The 22338-nt window shown below is 43.7% G+C and overlaps 2 protein-coding genes and 1 pseudogene across 3 annotated transcripts in view; 2 read left to right on the top strand and 1 right to left on the bottom strand.

Moving 5' to 3' along the window:
* Window positions 1–2688: 2688 nt before the first annotated feature.
* Window positions 2689–9450, bottom strand: SDF2 (stromal cell-derived factor 2). Of its 2 annotated transcripts, XM_012648260.1 has the most exons (4): window positions 9004–9450; window positions 4893–5089; window positions 3334–3364; window positions 2743–3225 (listed from the first exon to the last, which is right to left on the bottom strand). In XM_012648260.1, the coding sequence occupies exons 1-4, from the start codon at window positions 9152–9154 to the stop codon at window positions 3077–3079; spliced, it is 528 nt and encodes a 175-aa protein (XP_012503714.1). In that variant the 5' UTR covers window positions 9155–9450; the 3' UTR covers window positions 2743–3076. The 2 variants fall into 2 exon arrangements, with proteins under 2 accessions (XP_012503713.1, XP_012503714.1); XM_012648259.1 differs by having other exon boundaries at window positions 2689–3364.
* On the top strand, window positions 5101–5587 carry LOC105813525 (annotated as a pseudogene).
* A 44-nt stretch (window positions 9451–9494) lies between the features above and the next one.
* SUPT6H (suppressor of Ty 6 homolog (S. cerevisiae)) overlaps window positions 9495–22338 on the top strand; it is a 33637-nt gene continuing 20793 nt past the window's right edge. Inside the window, exons 1-10 of the mRNA XM_012648258.1 lie at window positions 9495–9616; window positions 17306–17444; window positions 18538–18696; window positions 18787–18863; window positions 19231–19423; window positions 19663–19747; window positions 20410–20683; window positions 21046–21147; window positions 21393–21509; window positions 22236–22325. Of these exons, the coding sequence (XP_012503712.1) occupies window positions 17336–17444; window positions 18538–18696; window positions 18787–18863; window positions 19231–19423; window positions 19663–19747; window positions 20410–20683; window positions 21046–21147; window positions 21393–21509; window positions 22236–22325 (1206 nt within the window). The 5' untranslated portion in view covers window positions 9495–9616; window positions 17306–17335. The remainder of the gene's footprint in view (window positions 9617–17305; window positions 17445–18537; window positions 18697–18786; window positions 18864–19230; window positions 19424–19662; window positions 19748–20409; window positions 20684–21045; window positions 21148–21392; window positions 21510–22235; window positions 22326–22338) is intronic.

Here is a 22338-nt window from a genome sequence, read left to right as displayed (position 1 = left end):
TATATATTGACCTACCTTTTGGGCAGTTTTAAGTATCTACCGCGTGTATAGCACGAAATTGGCCCCGGGGGATGAGGGGAGGGGGAAAATACTGCAAATGTAGTGAACATTATTATTGCCCTTCGGCAACAAATGGTTTATCTGGGAAGCAAACATAATTATTAATATATAAAATAGAGAATTCGGGGTCAATTCAGGTCAAGGTCAATTTTGCCTGCTTTCTTCTCTGTAAAATGAGGGAATTGGCCAACGGTCCCTTAGAGTTACTGTGATGTTATGGATTAATGTGTGAATGATCATCTACTAATACAGTATAAGCTAAAGAAATCAGGTGTAGTAGCCCACGCCTGTAGTCCAGCTACTTGGGGCTGGAGGCTGAGGCAGGAGGATCATTTGAGCCTAGGAGTTTGAAGTTGCAGTGGGTTCACCACTGCCCTCTAGCCCGGGCAACAGAACCAGACCCACTCTCAAAAGGAATGAAGGAAGGAAGAACAGAGGAAGGGACGGAAGGAATCCTAAGGCTTTCAAAGTAAACACTATGGAGTACTTCATGTCCTTTTGCTTTCACTTCCTAATCTCCATAAATGTCCTTCAAGATTTTACTCAGAGCCTCTCTTTTTGGCTCCCTGAGATAAGCACCATTTAAACTTTCACCTGTGTGTTGCCCAAAGTTGCTTTCATTCCTCCCACTGGTTTCCTTCCCTATCTAGTCCTCCTATCAGTTATTTCATATCTCCCCAAGAGGTCCACTACTGTTTCAAGGCCACATTTACCTCTCAAGCACTATTCCTGTGTCAGCTTCCTTGTAATCTTCCTTGTAAGCCTCCCATCAAGGTATGTCCTCTGAAAGCTCAGGGGAAGCCCAACAATTCACTGAAAACCGTCCAAGTCAAGGAGGGATGCCTGACAACACTTCTCTACTCTAGTTCATCTTACCCAACCTGTTCCCTTTATTCAGCTAATATTCCTATCATTTCCTTCTTTCTCCCTAAACTGTTACCAGCCCTACTCCCAACCATCTCATAGCCTAAAATTTTGATTTTTATCATTTGTCTACTTCTTTCTGGAGAGATTTCAAGGAATCAATGTAACTGAAGTGAAATAAGAGGGCTGGGGCCGGGCGTGGTGGCTCACGCCTGTAATCCTAACACTCTGGGAGGCCGAGGCGGGCAGATTGTTTGAGCTCAGGAGTTCGAGACCAGCCTGAGCAAGAGCGAGCCCGTCTCTACTAAAAAATAGAAAGAAATTAGCTGGACAACTAAAAATATATAGAAAAAATTAGCCAGGCATGGTGGTGCATGTAGTCCCAGCTACTCGGGAGGCTGAGGCAGGAGGATTGCTTGAGCCCAGGAGTTTGAGGTTGCTGTGAGCTAGGCTGACGCCACGGCACTCACTCTAGCCAGGGCAACAGAGTAAGACTCTGTCTCAAAAAAAAAAAAAGGCTGGGAGGCAGAGGAAGCAATCTAGGCTCAGTTTACTGAGACCACAAGTCCTTGTAAAAGAGACCATGTCTTTTAAAGAAATGGCCATGTTTGGCACAGAACTGGCATCTGTAAATGTTCAACATTAATTACTTCCTTCTCCTTTAAAAATAAAGTTCGACATTAACAACTTAAAGCAAGTAGAACAAAGAACAAAACCCACAAGTTTCCAAAAATAAAAAAGGCTGCTAGTCACTGAAATTCCAGCAGATGGCAGCCACCACTGTTTACCACTACCATGATTAAAGGCTATGGGAACAAACTTTCTGGAATTAACTGGCATAATTAAGGAGGAAATGAGGTAAGCAGAGGACAAAAGTTTTCTATTCACCTTTTGAGAGAAAGATATATCTCTCTTTATCAAAACAAGACTTGTTTTCCAAGAGCTAAACACAATTATAGTGCAGTAAAAAGAACATGAGCCAGACACAGCTGGATTCCTATCCCAAAATTATTTACTAGTTTTCAGATTTCAAGCAGTTACCCAACTTTTCTGTTGTGCATTAGTCAAACTTTAATATCTACCCTATATTTCTGTGAAGATTAAATGATGTATAATATGGTGCCTAGTATTTAGCAGTGAATACATGTTGGTCTTTCTACCCCTACCCTTTTTCTCATCTGTAGTAACAGATCCAAAGCAAAATATTTCATTGGCTATTTATTATGCTGTATTCTTTGAGGGTCTTAGACGTAATTAGTCAAAAAATCTAATAAAGATGAAGTGGCTGGGGAGAAGTGAAAGTAGAGAGAAAAAAGGTTTGGATGCAAATAAAGCCCTTAAAAAAGACCCAGCACAGTAGCTCACTCCTGTAATCCTAGCACTTTGAGAGGCCCAGGTTGGAATATCACTTGAGGTCAGGAGCAAGACCAGCCTGAGCAACAGAGCAATACCCTGTCTCTACAAAAATTTAAAAATTAGCCAGGGATGGTGGTGTGCACCTGTAGTCCCGGCTACCTGGGAGGCTAAGGCAGGAGGATCGCTTGAGCCCAAGAATTTGAGGTTGCAGTGAGCTATGATGATGCCACTGCACTACTCCAGCCCAGGCAACAGAGTGAGTCCTTGTCCCCCCACCAAAAACAAAACAAAACAAAAAAACTTGGGGGGCCATGTTGAAGGTTCCCAGCACCTCAAAAGTTATCTTATGACTTGAGGATTAAGCAAATCATGAAATAGCACATCTGATAAATAACGACACAGTCACTGATAGTAAAATTCTTTTTTTTAAAAATCATACTGGAGAAATAGGGGGAAAGTCACACACATTAACAATCCACAATGCCAAGTTCTTGAGGAGTAAAAGTTTCCCAGCTAAGAGGGATGTCCCCCTCAGTATGTTTTATCAATGTGAATAAAAATCATCTGTTCCTTCACCAGCATGTCCTCAGAAAGAACTGACTCACATCTGGGAGAGCAACCAATTAAAGTGTGAAGGGCTGAAGCTTCCAAACACAACCACTGTTTTCTGTCATGCATCTAGATCTCAGTGGTGACATGGCCACTGCCCAGGGAACTTGCTGCAGGGTCCCCAGGGTGAAGCAGCAGATCATGTCTATAAACACTGTGTGGTGACAGTGGCTCAGAGTCTCTAAATTCATAGCTCTGCATGGTGGGCTTCTGCCTTCAGCAACTCACTGGGCTTCATGAAGATGCCTTCCATGGCTTTCCAGTAGTTGTTCTGGCTTGGCTGGGCCATACCATGTACCTCCTTTTGTCCACTGATGGGTCGGCCATATTGTTCTCCTGTGACAGACAGCAGTACCTCAGTAGAAGAATGTTTGAACCGCACCTCACCATCTCTCACCCAGTAGGGCCCATTACAAAGCACTGTCCAGTCATCCAGATAATCACCTTCACCTTCCTCACCAAAAGCACTCACTTCCTGGAAAACACAGAAGGTGGTAACATTAGCATGGCTGACTCACAGGCTTGAAAATGGGAGGGAGGCAAAGTTGAAATAATTTGAGCAACAAAATAAAGACAGTGGTATTAGATTATAACTCAAAGTATAAAATAAATATCTATGAGCTCATACTAATATAAATAAATGACTGAATAAATTGGGGAGAAGAGACAAATCCCCTATATGAAAGAAATCCCAAATAAATTATGTAGATATTCCACCCTAAAGTAGGGGAAGCATCACTCCCCATTCCTTAAGTGTGGAATGCACACCAGGGACTTCCTTCAAAAATGATAGTACGAAAGGGGAGAAAATAAAAAGAGTAAATTTATAGGAGAAATCCAACAAACACTATTTTAGCCAGGTAATCAAGTTATTATCAACAATCATAAATCATGTAGATAGTATGACCCTTCATATGACGTGATGAAAATAGCACCATACCTCTGTGATCTTCCTCCCAAAACCCTTCATAAACCCAATCTAATCATGAGAAAAATGTCACTCAAATTCCAATAGAGGTGCATCCTACAATACACCTCACCAGAACTCCTCAAAACTGTCAAAGTCTTCAAAAATTAGGAAAGTCTGAAAAACTGTCACAGTCAAAAGGAGCCAAATGAGACATGACAATTAAATGTAATGTGATATCCTGAAATGGAAAAATGACATTAGGTAAAAACGAAAGAAATCAGAATAAACTATGGATTTTAGTTGATAAATTTCTTCATTAACTGTAGAAAATTTACCTACTAATGTAAGATGTTAATAGGGAAAACTAGACAAGCACAGTGGGCAGTGTCTCACACCTGTAATCCCAGCACTTTGGGAGGCCAAGGCGGGAGGATCGCTTGAGGCCAGGAGTTCAAGACCAGCCTGAGCAACATAGCAAGATGCCAATCTCTACCAAAAAAAAAAAAGGGGGGGGGACACTTTCGACTGGGGTGGGGGAAGAAGTCATTAAGGGGTCAACATCCCCTGAAAGCTCAAAGCTTAAAAAAGTGGTATAGCTGGCTACAGTGACACATGCCTGTAATCCCAGCTACCTGAGAGGCTGAGGTGGGAGGATCACTTGAGCCCAGGAGTTCAAGGCCACTGCACTCCAGCGTGGGCAACAGAGCAAGACCCTGTCACTAAAAAAAATTTTTTTAAAAAGTGGTATAATACCTAATCCATTTTCCTAATGTGGCTAGTTAGCATCATTAAAAAATAATAACTTATTGCAAGTTTGGAAAAAATTCGGTTTATTATGGGATTTATCAGAACTTATGATACGCTGATATATACCTATGCTGTCTTTCTTCCCCATCTCTTGATTTGGTCTAGATGTAAAGTCTCCACTTTGATCATAAACAAGTTTCTTCACACTTAAAAGAGAGCCATTTCTGCACGTCTGTACAAAAGAGAACATCTACACCTGGAAAAGAAAGGGTTAAGAACCAAGAAATCAAACAACAACCCAACTGAGTAATTCAGAGCAGCAATGATCCGCTGGATGCCACCTTACCTGGTTTCCAGAAAGAGGTGAAGTGAAGTGGTGACTATGGAGGTTTCGGCCAGTGTTGACATGTGTCAGCCGGATGGGCTGGCCACACTTGATGGGGGTTCCCCTTTCACACACTGTGGCGGTCTTCCCTCGTATCCTCCAGTAACTGTTGCTGTCATCCACAGAGGTTACACCTGTCACTGACTGCTGACCACTACCTGCAGTTAAAGAAAGAAAGGAGACTTGCTTTCCCTGCTGCCAATAAGTTGCGCAGAGGCAGAGGCTCAGATGCATTCAAGATTCAGCTTCACCTGTAACCCACCACCATGGCCAAGGAAGACACTGCTGCTGGAGGTGTAATGAATGTTAATAATGCTTTACAAGAGGTGCTGAAGAACATCCTCATCCACGATGGCTATATGGGATGTGCGAAGCTGCCAAAGCCTTAGACAAGGCCCAAGCCCATCTTCGTGTGCTTACATCCAACTGTGATGAGCCTTCGTACATCAAGATGGTGAAGGCTCTTTGTGCTAAACAGCAAACGGCCTAATTAACATTGATGATCATAAGAAACTAGGAAAATGGTTAGGCCTCTGTAAAACTGACAGGGAAAATCCCATAAAGTGGTTGGTTGCAGTCATGTCATAGTTAAGAACTACAGCAAAGAATCTCAGGCCAAAGATGTCATCAAAGTGTACTTCAAACACAAGAAATGAACAAATAATGCTGGGCGAGGTGGCTCATGCCTGTAATCCTAGCACTCTGGGAGGCCGAGTCAGGAGGATTGTTTGAGCTCAGAAGCCTAAAACGAGCCTTAGCAAGAGCAAGACCCCGTCTCTACTAAAAATATAAAGAAATTAGCTGGACAACTAAAAATATATAGAAAAAAAAATTAGCCGGGCGTGGTGGCACACGGCTGTAGTCCCAGCTACTCGGGAGGCTGAGGCAGAAGGATTGCTTGAGCCCAGGAGTTTGAGGTTGCTGTGAGCTAGGCTGACGCCACAGCACTCTAGCCCAGGCAGCAGAGTGAGCCTCTGTCTCAAAAAAAAAAGAAAAAGTATTCCTGGATTATCTAAATTTGGTTAATCCTGCCTTAAGGGGTACATTTCTGCAGGTCATAAAATACTGATACATATAAAATAAATATGTAGCTATAGGCTTAAAAAGAAAAATACACAAATAGTAACAGGCACTGACGTAAGTCCTTTGCTTGAATATTCTTATTTGACACACACATCTGTTCTCTGAGGTAGGTACTGTTATCATTATCCTCATTTTACACTGGAGTGCTGGATAGGCTGAGTAGCATGCCCAAGGTCACACAGCTCTATGAAATAAGGCTGGGGCTGAACATAGGCAGCCTAACTCTAGAAATAGCACTCAACCACTCCACCACTTGACGTCCCACTTAGGTCATCTTTATTTCCTGTCCAGTTTCCCCAACTCTCTCATATACTTTAGGGATAGTCTCTTCCCTAGGCCTCATTCACTACCCAGTTCTTCGAAGGCACCTCATATTTCCCACATACTTTCCTCTCAGCTTTGCCTTCAGTTCCATGGCCTTGCCTGACCACAGCATTTTGATACTTCCCTTTTACCATGTAACACATTATGCCTTGTGCTAGTTATCTGAGCGAATGCAGCAAACTATCAGCTCCTCTCTACTGGTTCCCTCCACTCAGCTCATGACTTTATTATATCTTTAAAAAAAAAAATGAAAGAAAAGAAAAAGAAGGCTAACCAACTCTCCCTTCATACTTCTGATTACTGCGTTACAGCTCCCTCAGTCCTCAAAGCCATGCTTCACTAAAGCATGGTCTACATTTCATCTCCTACTTTTTCACTTTCTTATTGTATTTTTTCACTAGTCTTTATCTACCACTTTTTCACTTTCTAGTCAACCTTCCATTTCCTCCCCGCAATCATCATTATATCTTGGGATTACCCGGAGTTCTATAACTGGCCCTTATCTGTTTCTTTTTTTTTCTTTTTTTTTTTTGAGACAGAGTCTCACTTTGTCACCCCGGGTAGAGTGCACTGGCATCATCCTAGCTCACAGCAACCTCAACCTTCTGGGCTCAAGGGATCCTCCTGCCTCAGCCTCCTGAGCAGCTGGGATTACAAGTGCATGCCACCACGCCCAGCTAACTTTTCTATTTTTAGTAGCAATGGGGTCTTGCTCTTGCTCAGGCTGGTCTTGAACTCCTGACCTCAAGCGATCCCCCCACCTCGGCCTCAGCCACCCAGAGTGCTAGGATTGCAGGTGTGAGCCACTGCACCCTGCCCCTTATCTGTTTCTATCAGTAGTTCTTAAACAATTGTTGGGGGTCAGGACAAAAGCTTCCGTATTTTTAACAAGTTTCTCAAGTGATTAAAACTGACACCAGATTAAGAACCACAGTTCATCCTGGGCAATTTCATCTACTACCAACACATCCTCAGTCACTATCTGTACAATGATGTTATATTTAACTCTGAACTCGCCTGCTGAATCAACTAGCCAATTAAAAAAAATATTAAAAAAAATTAACTCTGTATCTCAAGCTCAGCACAGATCCTTCTTCTGAACTTCAGACTAAACCTGGTTCCCAAATCTGGCTGCACAACAGAACCACCCAAAGAGCTTTTTAAACCTACATATTCCTACTGCCAAGTCTCTCTCCACCTGCATTCTTTTTTTTAAATTTTATTTTCTATTTTTAATTATTATGGGAACACCTCCATTCTAATTCAGTAGATCCAAAGTAGGAAACGAGATCAGCTTAAAAAATAATAAGCCTAGGCCGGGCGCGGTGGCTCACGCCTGTAATCCTAGCATGAGGCGGGTGGATCGCTCAAGGTCAGGAGTTCTAGACCAGCCGGAGCAAGAGTGAGACCCCGTCTCTACCAAAAAATAGTAAGAAATTATCTGGACAACTAAAAAAATATATATATAGAAAAAATTAGCCAGGCATGGTGGCGCATGCCTGTAGTCCCAGCTACTCGGGAGGCTGAGGCAGAATGATTGCTTGAGCCCAGGAGTTTGAGGTTGCTGTGAGCTAGGCTGACGCCACAGCATTCACTTTAGCCAGGGCAACAAAGTGAGACTCTGTCTCAAAAAAAAAAAAAAAAAAAAAAGTAATAAGCCTGACACACAGTAGGTGTTCACTGAATGTTGCTAGGATTATTAAGACATCCCAATGATAACTCAGTTCCTTTTCCTAGTCAAACTGCTCAGACAGGTTTTGGAAATCAAGAACCACAAAGTTGCCCACCTGAGAGAACTCATTCCTCCCTCAGTAAACAACATCAGTCACCCAAGATAAAAATCAGTTACCTTAAATACTTCTCACATCTCATTAGCTGAACTTTTCTCTCTTTTTTTCTGTTTTTATTGTCTTGCAACTTGCTTGATTGGATTCACTATGGCATCTTCTGTACTGAGAACAGTACTAGGCACAAAATAAATCTAGGCTGAATGAATGAACCCAGAAATAATTGATTACTAAGCATTTAATTTTCATACGGTAAAAAGCACTTTCTCTGCGATTCCTGTCACTTCTTCACAAGGTTAAGGTTTGAGCAAAAAGGGGTCAAAAACAGGAGTTGAAGAGCAAGTGTACGATGCAAAACAGCTAGAAGACAGAAGGTTGTAGTCAAAGAGTAAGCTCCTGGAGTTTAAAACTTCAGAGATACAGCACTTACTGTAATTTTTTTCTACGTCTGTCTCTCCCACACTTAGTAGTGCCATACCGGAGCAGCTGAAAGCAGGCTTTGAACCTGGACAGATTTGGATAGAACCTTGATTCTGTCATTCAACAGCTGCAAAGCCTTGAGTAAGCGATTTAATTTCTCTGAGTCTGTTTCCTCATCTGCAAAATGAGGATGACAACAGTACCTACCTCACAAGAATGTTAAAATTCGGATAAAAGGACATTTGGAATGTGCCTGGCCGGTAACTCACCAAATATTAGCTGGTATTATGATTAGGAAGCCGTAGAACTCACTTCGACTCTCCGCCTCTAGACCTCAGGAACCTCCCCAGAGTACCCCTAACCTTCCCAGACCACACCCTCACATTTTCTGTAGGCTCCGCCCCCTCCAAAGCCTACCAGGCCTCCTCAGCCCACCCGAACTCCGTCCCGCGCAGTACCTGACCCATAGCGCACGTCGTGCGAGTGCAGTCGGACGTTGTGGCGCGTATTGAGAAGCTTCACCACAGAGCCGCAAGTAACGACAGCCAGATTGGACGCTCCCACAGCGCCCCAAAAACCCCCAAACAGCAGCAGCGGTACGACAGCCATTCTAGCTGGATCGCGAATCCCCTAAACCTCGAAGACAACTCGGCCCCTCCCCGGAACCGGAAGCTGGAGGCGGAGCCACAGAGAGGAGGAAATGAGGAAGACTTGATCTGATGTTTATGGTTCCTTTGGCTAGAGCGGCCTGAGGAACACGCCGGCCTTGGTTACTTACGGCCCCTAGCTATGTTTGGGGTGGAGTCTGTAACAGCTGCCTTTCTGGACCGCTTCTGCCAGCTTCCGCACCCCTGGACGAAGGCCCCACGGTAGTCTAGAACAAGAAATGGCCCGCCCACTCCCAGTGACAGGGAGCCGGATCTGACGTAGCACGTTGACGCAGCAGCGGCGGCGGTGGCGGCGGACGGCCAGTGCGGTGGGTCCGTACTATCCTTTCCCAGTCTCGGTTCGACGACTCCATTTTCCTCGGTGGGGGCTTAGCGCACCGGAGAAGCGACGGGCTTCAGGCAGGTAAAGTTCGGACTGGAGAGCGCGTTCCTCGCATGGGTCAGGTAGGGAACCGGGCTCCTAGGGCCTGGCCCTGTAAGGGAAGAGGCACTGGGGAGCCGTATGCGGGAAGAAGGGGGGCCCTGGCCTTCCCTGCTCTATGCGGGGGAGACGAGGGAGGAAAGCGGGGTAGTTGCTCACAGTCTCAAGGCTTTTCCCAAGCCGGTAGCATCCGGAACCCGCGAATTGAGTGGCCTGTTGAATCAACAGGCTTCCCTGGGATCCCGTCCTTTCCGCAGCTTCTGAAAACTGGGCCACGCGAAAGGATTGGGGATGGAAGGGACCTGGGGCTTCTGAGCCGGATCAGGTGATCAAATTGTTTGTTTTGGGGATGTGAATCCTACGGAGCTTTCAGCAGCTCGGCCACCAGGCTAGAGGGCAATGCCAAATTCCAGCTCTTTCCATACTGTTGAATAATACAATTGGAACTTTTGTAGATAGCTGTATCCTTCATCCCTTTCTAAAGATCGAAAGTTTTGAAGTACCTGAAGCCCGTCCATTCTCCATAGATTCATTTCCTCAAACATATGCCAAATGCTTACCACGAACATCAGAATGAGTTGGTTTTTAAGTCAAACTTTATCTTCGAGTTTCTGCCTTTCTCCTCAGACACCCCCTTGAACCAGCTGGAGCAGTTCATTTCCCTGGGTTTTTGCAAGAACTGATACTTATTTTCCTTTAGGAGGAGGCCTAAACTCTCCAAAAATACTTCCATGGAAATTCACTGTAATATCAGAAATAGCAAGAGAGTACAAAGCTACACCACTATTATTGAACATAGAGAGTGTAAACAATACTGGAGTTTGATTAACTTATTTTGAAAAAAGCTTGGTTCCACTGTTTATCTGGAAGTTACCAGTTCGTAAGTCTTCAGTGTTTTGATTACAAAAGCATGATTGCTCTCTCATCAGCTGTGAATTTAGGGCCCTTTTCCATGACTGTCCCTTCCACCAGTACAAGTCCATTTTTATTCGGTTGGCTTGTGTGGCTACCAGATTAGATTAGTGTAGTCTTGTTACTCTCTAAGAGGTTTTAACCTCATCAGGAGATTAAGTACATCAGGAAGTGGTGCAGTCTGGAGAGGCTTAGTCACATTTTAAAGTTCTCCTTCACAAGGCCTTCTTCACAAGAAAGAAAGCCTACCTAGTGTGGTGGAAACGTGATCTTTGGAGGCAAATAAAGTTGCCCTTCATTCTGTGTTCTTGGTCTCAGTAAATGGCACCACCATCAATCCTGCCCTTGACTTCTTCCCCATCATCTCCTAATACAATCAATCTCCATAAAACTCTCTTCCTATCAGCATACAAATTATGTTCTGGTGTCCCTCATGTCCCTCTCCAATTACCATCCTAATTTTTAAGAATTTCCCATCATAGCCAAATTTCTTCCGATGCCAGTTCAAGGTTCTTACCTCTTACGTCACTCTTCAGGCTGTACCAATCTGACTTCTCTTCTGACCACTCCATTGAAATTGCTTTTGTCAAGGTTGCCAGTGACTTCTATGTAGCTAAATCCGGTAGATACTTTGTTTTCATCTTCCTCAGACTCTGCAAAATTCAACACAGTTGCTCCTTTCTTGAAACTCTTCTGTCTTGGCTTATTGACACTTCACTCCTGGATTTTCTCCATTTCTCTGGCTGTTCCTTCTCAGTCTCTTTTTGGCCACTTTTGTTCTCTACTTAACGTCTAAATGTTGGATTTCTCTCAGGGTTTAATCCTGAATGTTGTACGTGCTTCCTTTAGGTGACCCAGTCCTGCCACTTTAATTACCATCTGAAAGCTGGCAATTCTCAAGTTTAAATCTTTAGCCCAGCCCTCTCTTCTATGTTCCAGAATCATGAGTCAAAATGCCTGTTTAATTATCTTCATTTGGATATTTCTTAGGCACCCCAAAGCTAACATAACCAAACGAAAATTTTGGTTTTCCCATCATTCCAAACCTGGTCTTCCCCATTGCACTAAGTGGTATTCCTGTCCACATAGGTACCAAAACCAGACCTCTGAGAATCATATTTGATTTTTGTTGTTTACTACCCCTCCTCCCCAGTCTTTCAGTAAGTCCTTTCACTTCCACCTCCAAAATATATGTCTAATCTGCCTTCTATTCTCCATCAACACTGCTACCACCCTATTCTAAGCCACCATCATCTTTTGCCTGGGCTACCACAGTAATATCCTCAGCTTTCCCTGTTTCCACTCAAATCTTCCTGTAATCCATCCTCCACGTAGCAGGATCAGGAGGGCAGATCACGTCATTTCCGTACTTAAAACTATCCAGTGGCTTTCCATGGCCCACGTCTGAGCATGCCCATGCTCCCTGGTATACTGTTGCCTTCAACCATGCTCTAGTCACGTTCGCCTTAGGACATCGCCTACGACATACCAAGTTCCTGTCCACTTCTTCAACTGGATCCTCTTCCCCTGCCTCTGCAGGTCACATCTACCCATCCTTGACATCTCAGCCTAACTAAACTCACTCTCTTGGAAGTGAAGGTGTGTATTTCTTTCCCAGTACTTATAGCAAGGTTTATTTATTTGTCGTTGGTCTCCTGCACCAGAATACAGATACCCTAGGGTAAGGACCTTGTCTTGTGCATGCCTGGCATGTGGTAGGCACTCATTAAATAAGTATTTGTTGAGGTAGAAAGTAAATTCAGTCAAGTCTCTGTTTAAAACCCTGCAGTGGCTTCCTAGCATCATTAGGATAAAGTCTAAAATCCTTAACTTACCTTACAAAGATCCTTATGACTTCACCGCTGACTTGTGATGCATCTTCCCTCTCCCTAATCAAACTGGCCCTCTCTGTTCCTGCCACAGTGCACACCTTGTGCTGGAAGTGCTCTTCTCCAGCATCACCTCTCCCCCCACCAACCCCAAGAAACCAGCTCCTCTGCTGAACTAACTCATCCTTACTTTTAAGGTCTTTATTTAAAGTCACTTCCTTAAAACCAAGTTAGGTTCCCCTGTTACAGAATCCCATGCTACCCTTGTTATCAACTCTTTAAAAGACCTATATTTCTAGATCAGGGGTCACCACACTAAGGCCTGTGGGCCGAATTAGGTCGCTTCCATTCATGTACATGCTTTTGTGCTACAGTGGCAGATCTGGCCCTATAGAGAAAAAGTTTGCCAACCCCTGTGCTCCAGCAGAAACTTTGTGTTCCCCAATGTGTGTGGCACAAGGCTTAGTAACTGTTAATCCCTCTGTGTTGCAGAGGTTCTGAATCTGGTTACATATTTCAGTTGTTTCTGTTCTTTTGCCCTTTCCTTGTTTCCTCAAGGAGACATGGAAAGAAAAGGGATAAATAATATATTTTAATTACTTATATTATTAACAGTAATACTTTTTATTGAAAAGATTCTAAGACTTATTTCCTATAAATATGTTCATGTTAAAATGATAACAGATGGAGTTAAACTTTTCTGTATTTTAGCATCTCAAGTTAGTGTAATTAGGGTTTTTTTTAAAAATAACAAAAAGTTCTGAATCCCAGATTTAAAAGAACTTGTTTTAAGTAGACTCTGAATACTTATTAAACTTTTAGGTTTTTGGATTCCAATTAGATATTCACTCATGGACACTTTTGGAATAAATAGTCTTAGGCCCTTGCTCATAAAATATAGAATACAAGACAATGTAGAATGTCTTACAGTTGAAATTCCACACCAGCCTCCTGGGGCTATTCTCCAGACTACTAGGCCCTTTCAAGCCTAAACTTTTGCTCGTGTTGCCTTTGTCTAGACGATGCTCTTAACTCCTCTCTCACTCAGGCATCGCCTTTCTGAGGTATTCCCCAACCTTCATATTGCTCTCATAGTTCAGGTATGTAACTTAATATAACATTAATTATGCTTTGTTATAACTTCATTTACAAGGTTTTTGAGATAGATTGTGAGCTCCACCAAGGTAGGAAGCACATTTTACTCATTTTTATATGCCCAAGACTCAGCACAGAGCTTGATCGTAAGAAAAACAGTAAATGTTAATTGAAGCTGCAAAGTGGAGTGAATTAACAGACTAGATCTCTTTCACTCTAGTCTCCTCTTAATTGCCTCCTACAACTTCGTGTTCAAAGGAGGGGACTGCTGAGGCCCTCCCCTGTGGCAATCTGATCCCAGTTTCATTCCTCTTCCAGAGAATGTCATGGCAACCACCAGCCTCTCCCTTTGCGCCACATCTTGTTCTGCAGCTGTGCTTATGCCTGGAGAAACCTTCTCCCTCCACCTTTCCATTTCTCTTCTAGACCTATTCCAGTTGCAAAATTAACAGTATGAATATGGAAGAAATTTTAAGAGCATAAGTACTAAATACAAAATCCAGACCACATCAGGCTCATTGCGGATATCATATGTTAATAATAATCATATACAATGAATATATTAGTGTCTTTGTTCTGGAGTAGTTGCCGCTTGTCCGCCTCAGCCTGCAGTGCTGCTACAGTCTGCACATCTAGCTCCCGCGAGTTGCAGCAAGTCGGGATTTCTTCTGGCACACCTTTTTTAACTGGAAGTCTTGATATTGAGCTAGGTAGGAGGCCTTCCTCAGCTATAGCACATCATTTGCTTTATTGCTAACCTATCTTCCCAAGCTTCGTGTAGCACAGAGCACCAGCTATCCCCTGGGACAGAAGAAAGCTGTTGTTTTTATCAGGTAGCCTTTTTGTTTCTCTCTGTTAAGTAGGCTGGGGGGCATCTGGTCTGCTGGAGCTGGCATTTAATTTCAAAATGTTGAGGCCTTAAAAGATTGAATTTGGGGGTCTGATAGCCTAATTAAAGCAAGCTATGTATAGGGGTTCCTGTTCTCGTATCTATTTTTAATGGCTCAGTTCAGAGCTAAGGGGGGGTGGTGTCAAAATTAAAATTAGAGCTCCAGATTTAATTGGCAGAAGTTTAAGAAATTCACTTTTGGCAGTACTCAAGCAAAATGACCTTAAGGATACAGATGGGGGGTGCGGTGGCAGCATCAATCTAACTCCAAGGCTTCCTATGTCATGGCCCTACAGGGCCTTTACAGTGATTTTCAAACATTTTGGTCTTAGAACCCCTTTGTATTCTTAAATATTATTTAGGACGCCAAAAACATTTTGTTTATGTGAGTTATATCCATTGATATTTAACAAATTTGTATCTATTGGTGTTTATCAGATCAGAAATTAAAATTGAGACCTTTAAAAATATTTAACTAGGCATGGTGGCTCATGCTTGTAATCCTGGCACTTTGGGAGGCCAAGGCGGGAGGATGGCTTGAGACCAGGAGTTTGAAACCAGCAATTTCAAAATAAAAAATTTAGTGGAAAGAGTGGCACCATTTTACTTTTTTTTTTTTTTTTTGCAACTTTTTAATGTCTGTCTTAATAGAGCACAGCTGTATTCTCATACCTGTTCCTGCATCCAGTCTGTTGTAATAACCACACATCATATAACCTCAGGAAAACTCCACCACACACTCATGAGAGGTGATAAAAGGAGGGGGTGGTACCTGGACCACTGAGAACTGTTGATATAGTACAATCAACTGTGACTTTGAAGTCAGACAGACCTTAGCTCAAATCTAAGCACTTGAAGTTGATAGTTGTGTTGCCTTGAACAAGTGACTTCAGCCCTGAGTCTATTTCCTCCTTTGTTGAATGGAAAGAGAAGGGTGCTATAACTCAAAAGACAGTGTAGGGTTTAATAGGATATTTGTTCCCATTGATAGATATAGCAAAACAAAAAAAACAAAAATAGGATATTTATTAAGTCCCTCATACTAGGTAAGTGTGTAATAAACATTATTCCTCAGTGTACTTTTTTAATTGCTTAAAGTACCCAGGAGAGACCCATGTTAGTTTTGGTTGGATTCTGTGTGTGTGTGTGTTGTGGGTTTATTTTCCTGTTCTCTTTCTGTGCCTGCCCTATACATCTACCGTAATACATAAAACGATCTTATAGGTCCTTCTATTTCTACTGAACAGTCAGCTCCTTGAAAACAAACATTCCTATTTTCTTTACATCCTTAACCTTTTAGCAGAGTGTATGTACATGACAGGCATCAGTAAAGTTTGTGAAAATGGCATCTGCAACCTCAACCTAAAATTGAACTTAAGACCAACCTAAAGTGGAACGTTGCCTGCCCTTTTCCATAAAAACCCAATACCTTGAGTTTTGTTTTTTTTTAGGTGAGTTAATCTTTCAGTTAGTTAATTGGTTATGGTATTGATAACAGTAAGGGCAATTTTCAGGAGAGTTAGAGCCATAGAATTTAAGGTTCCTTTTAGAACTGAGACTTTCAGGTATCCATTAGCCACCCTTTTCTCCCTCCCACCACCATCTGTAACTGGGAAAATGGCAACAATATGAAAAAATAAGTAATTTATTTAATAGGCACTTAACAGTTCCTAATTTGTACAGAGGACCTAGAGGGTTACAGCTTTTCTGGTATAGAATCACAGAGAGCCTTGTAATGCCTCTTGTATTGCCATTTATGCTTTCATGATTTTTATTAGTCCTTCCATTGGATATGGTCTCTATCTTCCAGAAGCTTGTAGTCTAAATGGGGGAAAGGGATGTGGGATATACACAATAGCCCATTACACTGGACAAGATGAGGAGTAGTGCTGAGTTTTTCAGCAGCCAGCTTCAGGGTTCCGAAATGGAATCATGATGTGATGATTTGTGCTGTTTTTAAGTCTTGCTCAAGGCCCATCAAACACCATGTTATGATTCTTGGAGTTCTCCACTGTAATTTCCAGGCTTCGGATGAGTCTGAAAGCAGGGAAGTAGAAGATGAAGTTCAGATTGATTTTTACAAAATTACAGATTGCTAAGGAAAATTAGGCCTAGGATTCAAACTCAGTTAACATATCTTGAAACAATAGGTTCTTTCCCCTATGTCATGTAATATTCTCAACTATCCTGTGAGGTAGGTAGTGCTGTTGCCATTTTCCAGATGAAGAAACTATTGCTCAGACACATCGAATAATTTGTTTAAGTTTATACAGCTGGTAAATGATGAGACCAAGATTTGATCCCTACTCTTAAGCCCAGCAATCTTTCTATTTAGTTGTTGCCTTTTGAGATTTTTTGCAGGGGAAGTAAATGATAAAAGTAGAATCATGGTTCTAATGTTTCTAAAGAAGCCCCTTTTCTACCCAAATGCTCCCAACCAATACCCACACAAGTGGGCTCAATTTCCTGAAGTATTTTTGTGTTTAATGTATTGAAAGTGATTTTCCTTTTGACTCTGCTAATAACCAGATATAGTGTATATGAAAGCGCCTTTCATAAAGTTGCCACTTACTATTTCCCTATGAGTAAGTCACATACTCTGTCACCGTATTCCCACTAACATAATTATCCCTACGTTGGTTTCTTTCCTCATCTGCCCATTCCTGCCTCCAAATGCTAAGAGGAGTAAAAGTCTGGGGAAGAAAGATGATACAAGTCCAGTATAATTGCTATCTTTTTAAAAGTACACATGAGAGGAGCAACTCTGGGAGGAATGGGAAATGGAAGAGATGGAGCCATCTGATTCTGTCTTCTCCCCAAGTGAAAGTGATTTGAGTGGGCATAGCAATGACAGGTGACTAAAAGGCTGTTTGTGGGAAAGTTTAAGAGCCCTCTGTAATATCTTGTGTCTCATTTTTTATCCCCAACCCTCCCCTCCTTCCCTAGTCCTCTTCAGGCAGACTGTGAGAAGCTGCAATGTCTGATTTTGTGGAAAGCGAGGCTGAGGAGTCAGAGGAAGAGTACAATGATGAAGGCGAGGTGGTGCCCCGAGTCACCAAGAAATTTGTGGAAGAAGAGGATGATGGTGAGGAGGCCCCAGCCTCAAGCTTCTCCCCACTATTGCTAAGCTTTGGATAGTTGGATTCTTGCTGATGAAAGGCTCAGGCTCAGCACAGAAGTTATCACATATGAGGTACCAACTTGAGAACTTTCAGTCATTCTTAGAAAATACTTACTGAGCATCTATCTGCTGTATGGCAGGCATTGTGCCTAGAGCTAGAAATACAGAACAAAGACCCAGCTACTGTGGAGTTTACATTAGTGGGAGGGGACAGATACTAAGCTAATAAATAAATACATATGTAACACTTCCTACTTTTAGACCTAGCGGTGTTGGTATTTACGCACCCAGTTTCCTGTTTCTCTGGCCAAACCCAACCTTTGGGATCATCAGCAGAGTACAACCATGAAATGGCTTTAAAGGGGGAAAGGGAAATGTAAGTTTTCTCAGAAGAATCATGGATGAGGCTGGGTGCAGTGGCTCATGCCTGAAATCCTAGCACTTTGGAAGGCTGAGGCAGGAGGATTGCTTGAGGCTAGGAGTTTGAGACAAGCCTGGACAACATAGCAAGACCCTGTCTCTACAAAAAATTTAAAGATTAGCCAGGCATGGGGATGTGCATCTGTAGTCCCAGCTACTCAGGAGGCTGAGGTGGGAGGCTCTTGAGCCCAGGATTTCAGGGTTATAGTGAGCTGTGATCACGCCACTACACTCCAGCCTGGGCGAGAAAGGAGACCCTATATCTAAAAATTAAAAGAAGAAACAATTAAAAGAATTATGGATGAAAGAAGGAATATGGCTGCTAATTTTATAAACTGGGTAAAACAAGGTTATTGGTGGCTGTAAGCCTCTGGTAATGATTTTGAGGAGCCAAAGTAATTAGGAAGGTCATCTTGCCTAAAGACAGATGGTGAATGTAGAAAAGAAATTGTCATTTCCAGATGCTGCTGCTCTAAGTCGATGACTGTGTTTTGTATCTTTACACGAGGCAGGAGGGTGAACATGGCACCTAAGTCATTAGGTGCAGAGCGAATGGAGAATCTCATTAAGCGGGTGGCCCTGCCTGGTCCCCAACCTGTTACCCAGTCTCTGTGCCTCAAACATGTATTTTTTCCAGATGAGGAAGAGGAGGAGGAAAACCTAGATGATCAAGATGAGCAAGGCAACCTGAAAGGCTTTATCAATGACGATGATGACGAAGATGAAGGAGAGGAGGATGAGGGCAGTGACTCTGGTGATTCAGAAGATGATGTTGGCCACAAGAAGAGAAAACGCAGTGAGTAGTCTGTCTTCCGGTCAGGTGAGGCTAGGGTGGAAGTTGCAGTGGGAAAGGGCCTCCCCATCCCTAACACTTTGTTTTCTTCAGCATCTTTTGACGACCGCCTGGAAGATGATGATTTTGACCTTATTGAAGAGAATTTGGGTGTCAAAGTCAAACGAGGAGTAAGTGTCATTCTTTGTCTTCGTTCCTAACGGGTAAAGGAAAAAGCTGCTAAAATTTCAGTGTCTCTCTGGGAGAGGAGGCACATCTAGAACAGTCTGGGGAACACCAGAGAAAAGAAAGGTGCTCAGTATCATTGTGCTGTGGAGGCCAGACTTGCATCCCAGGTCTGGGTGCCTGTGAGAGAAAGGCTTGTCAAAGTTTCAAGGGTGGTGGGCCTTGGGGCTGAAAGAGCATCACTCAACATGTTCTTTCCCATCTCCCTTGGTTGGTGTGATTGTGGTGGGAAGAAGGGAGTGAGACGGGAGAGCAGGCATCCTTATGCCAGACCCCGCAGACCTGATGAGGCAGGTTTTCCCAACCCCCTAGCAAAAGTACCGCCGTGTCAAAAAAATGTCAGATGATGAGGACGATGACGAGGAAGAATATGGCAAGGAGGAACATGAAAAAGAGGCTATTGCGGAGGAAATCTTCCAGGATGGGGAAGGGGAAGAAGGGCAGGATGCCGTGGAGGCCCCCATGGCTCCTCCAGAGGAAGAGGAGGAAGATGATGAAGAGTCAGGTAGGTGGCATTGGTCAGGGAAGCCACCATTTGGATGGATGTTGGAATTTCCTGGCCACTAGGAACAGGATAGGAATCCATTCTTCAGCTACAGCCCCCAGCATTTGACACAAAGAGGTTCCTTTTCAGGGGCCTCCCTACTCTTCCCCTCACTGGCCACTCACATAGTAGGAACTAAAGCCATTCGGTCCTGGCTTAGCTCCTGACTCTGAGCACTGACCCCTCCTTTCCCTACCCAGATATTGACGACTTCATTGTGGATGATGATGGACAACCTCTGAAAAAACCTAAGTGGCGGAAAAAGCTTCCCGGATATACAGATGCGTGAGTGGGGTCTGGTACAAGGTGGCGAGAAAGGCATTGAGTGGGCCTATTCAGGAGGGAGGCATTTGAAGGCCAATGCCAAAAACGGAAGCATTCCCAGCTTGTAGCCGTTTTGTTTCCGTGCCCCAAACAACTTCACTAGGCAGTGATTTCAGACTGCTCTTAGAAGCCCTGAGAGATGTCTCTCCATTCTAGGGCCATTATGGGATCAGGGTGGAGTCCTACACGGGTGAGGTTTTAGCCTTCCTCTTCCAGTCTGCAGTTCCATGTTTATTCATTTACATATTGATCTTCTAAATATAATTATGTTGGAAGAAAAGTGCCTACTTCGTAGTTTAAAAGTTTGAAAGCTTTTCCTCTAAGGGAATGCTGTAATACCCTAGCAGAAGACGGATCCACTGAGCAGGATATGGACCCATCTGCCCTGTTGCTGTTTGATTCCTGTCACTGGCAGATGCTAAAGATGAGCTTTTTATTCTCTAATAAACAAGTTTGCTCAGAAATCCCCCAGCTAAGCCTTCTTTTCCACAGTGAATACGGTTCTTCTGTTTACCATTGTGTTAACCTTAGTTGCCTTGGGACAAGTAAAGGATCTATGCTGGAGCTGCATTTCTCTCCTCTCACCTGAACCTGAGCCAGTTGCCTCTTGCTCTCACCCACAGAGCTCTGCAGGAAGCCCAGGAAATCTTTGGTGTGGACTTTGACTATGATGAATTTGAGAAATACAACGAGTATGATGAAGAACTGGAGGAAGAGTATGAATATGAGGACGATGAGGCTGAGGGTGAAATCCGTGTGCGCCCCAAAAAGACCACCAAGAAGCGTGTGAGCCGCAGGAGCATCTTTGAAATGTACGAGCCCAGTGAGCTGGAAAGCAGCCACCTTACAGATCAGGACAATGAAATCCGAGCCACTGACCTGCCTGAGAGGTTCCAGGTAAGAAACCACCAGCCTCTGTACTTTTGCCAATCTGTTATCATCTTGTAGCCGAGAGACAATCTAGCAACTGTCCTATATTGGGTAGCATCCAGGCTGAGCTTTGAACCCAATCGGACCAAGGGTCCAAGGAGTCCAGCCCTTAGAGGAGGGAAAATAGACTCTCACTTTGTCTGTGGTTCTTGAAATGGAGCTCTTTCTCTACCAAATCTATGAAATGCTTACTTCAGCCAGGATGACACTGTGCCAGGTACCAGAAATGCATGCCTCAGGATCACATGTTTCTGTCCAGAAGGGTGTGTTTTTCCTTAAGTGCGATACAAGATCGAGTCGCTCTCCCTTTGTTGTCTTATCCACCGCAGCTCCGCTCCATCCCAGTCAAGGGGGCTGAAGATGATGAGCTAGAAGAAGAGGCTGACTGGATCTACAGAAATGCCTTTGCCACACCAACCATTTCTCTCCAGGTACCCAACAAAAGATCCTTAGGTTTTGCCATGAACCAAAATCCACGTCATCAGGAAGGGGAACCCCTCCTCCTTTTCCCCATACTTCTGTGTGCCTGGTACAGAAAAGTATGTGTGTATGTGCATGAGAGAGATTTTTTTAGATTTCTTCTGGCAAGGTCATCTTGTGTTATAAAGCAGTTTTGTGTGGTGAGACAAAGCAAGTAACAGTGTCTCTGATGTTTCTTTTTTCTTTTCAATTGTAGGAGAGCTGTGATTACCTAGACCGAGGGCAGCCAACCAGCAGCTTTAGTCGAAAGGGGCCCAGCACAATTCAGAAGATCAAAGAGGCCCTGGGCTTCATGCGGAATCAGCATTTTGAGGTAGCACCTCATGCTCTAGTAGTTTGTTGGTTAGAGATTTAGTTAGGGAGGCCGAGCGCGGTGGCTCACGCCTGTAATCCTAGCACTCTGGGAGGCCGAGGCGGGCGGATTGTTTGAGCTCAGGAGTTCGAGACCAGCCTGGGCAAGAGCGAGACCCCGTCTCTACTAAAAATAGAAAGAAATTAATCGGACACCTAAAAATATATAGAAAAAAAATTAGCCGGGCATGGTGGCGCATGCCTGTAGTCCCAGCTACTCGGGAGGCTGAGGCAGTAGGATCCCTTGAGCCCAGGAGTTTGAGGTTGCTGTGAGCTAGGCTGACGCCATGGCACTCACTCTAGCCAGGGCAACAGAGTGAGACTCTGTCTCAAAAAAAAAAAAAAAAAAAAAAAGAAATTTAGTTAGGGGATCAGGGAAAAGATAACTACCTATTAGGCAGGGCACCCTCTTGCCCTGTTTCCGGAAGAAATCCCTTGACTGAAGAAGTGTTAGGACCAGTGGGGACCCTAGTGGTCCCAAGAACAATGCTGACCTGTCTGCAGCATTATCTTCCCTTGCTGGGGAGAGCACTGTGCCCTGGATGGGCCTGTGAGGGAGGCTGAGCTTCTGGCCGTTGCATTTCCTAGAGCTGCTTATCCAGGAACTTATTATCCTCCAGCAGAGGGGAGCTTTGCAGATCAGCAGATCTTTCCTCTCTGAGTGACTACAGTCCCCTTGCCACCCTAGGTGCCTTTTATTGCCTTCTACCGAAAGGAGTACGTGGAGCCTGAGTTGCACATCAATGACCTGTGGAGGGTGTGGCAGTGGGATGAAAAGGTAATGTGGGTCT

The sequence above is a fragment of the Propithecus coquereli genome, unplaced genomic scaffold (genome assembly GCF_000956105.1).
Source record: "Propithecus coquereli isolate 6110/MARCELLA unplaced genomic scaffold, Pcoq_1.0 Scaffold281, whole genome shotgun sequence".
Lineage (NCBI taxonomy): Eukaryota > Metazoa > Chordata > Mammalia > Primates > Indriidae > Propithecus > Propithecus coquereli.
Note: the sequence above shows the minus strand (reverse complement) of the source record. Positions and strands in the feature narration are given on the sequence as shown.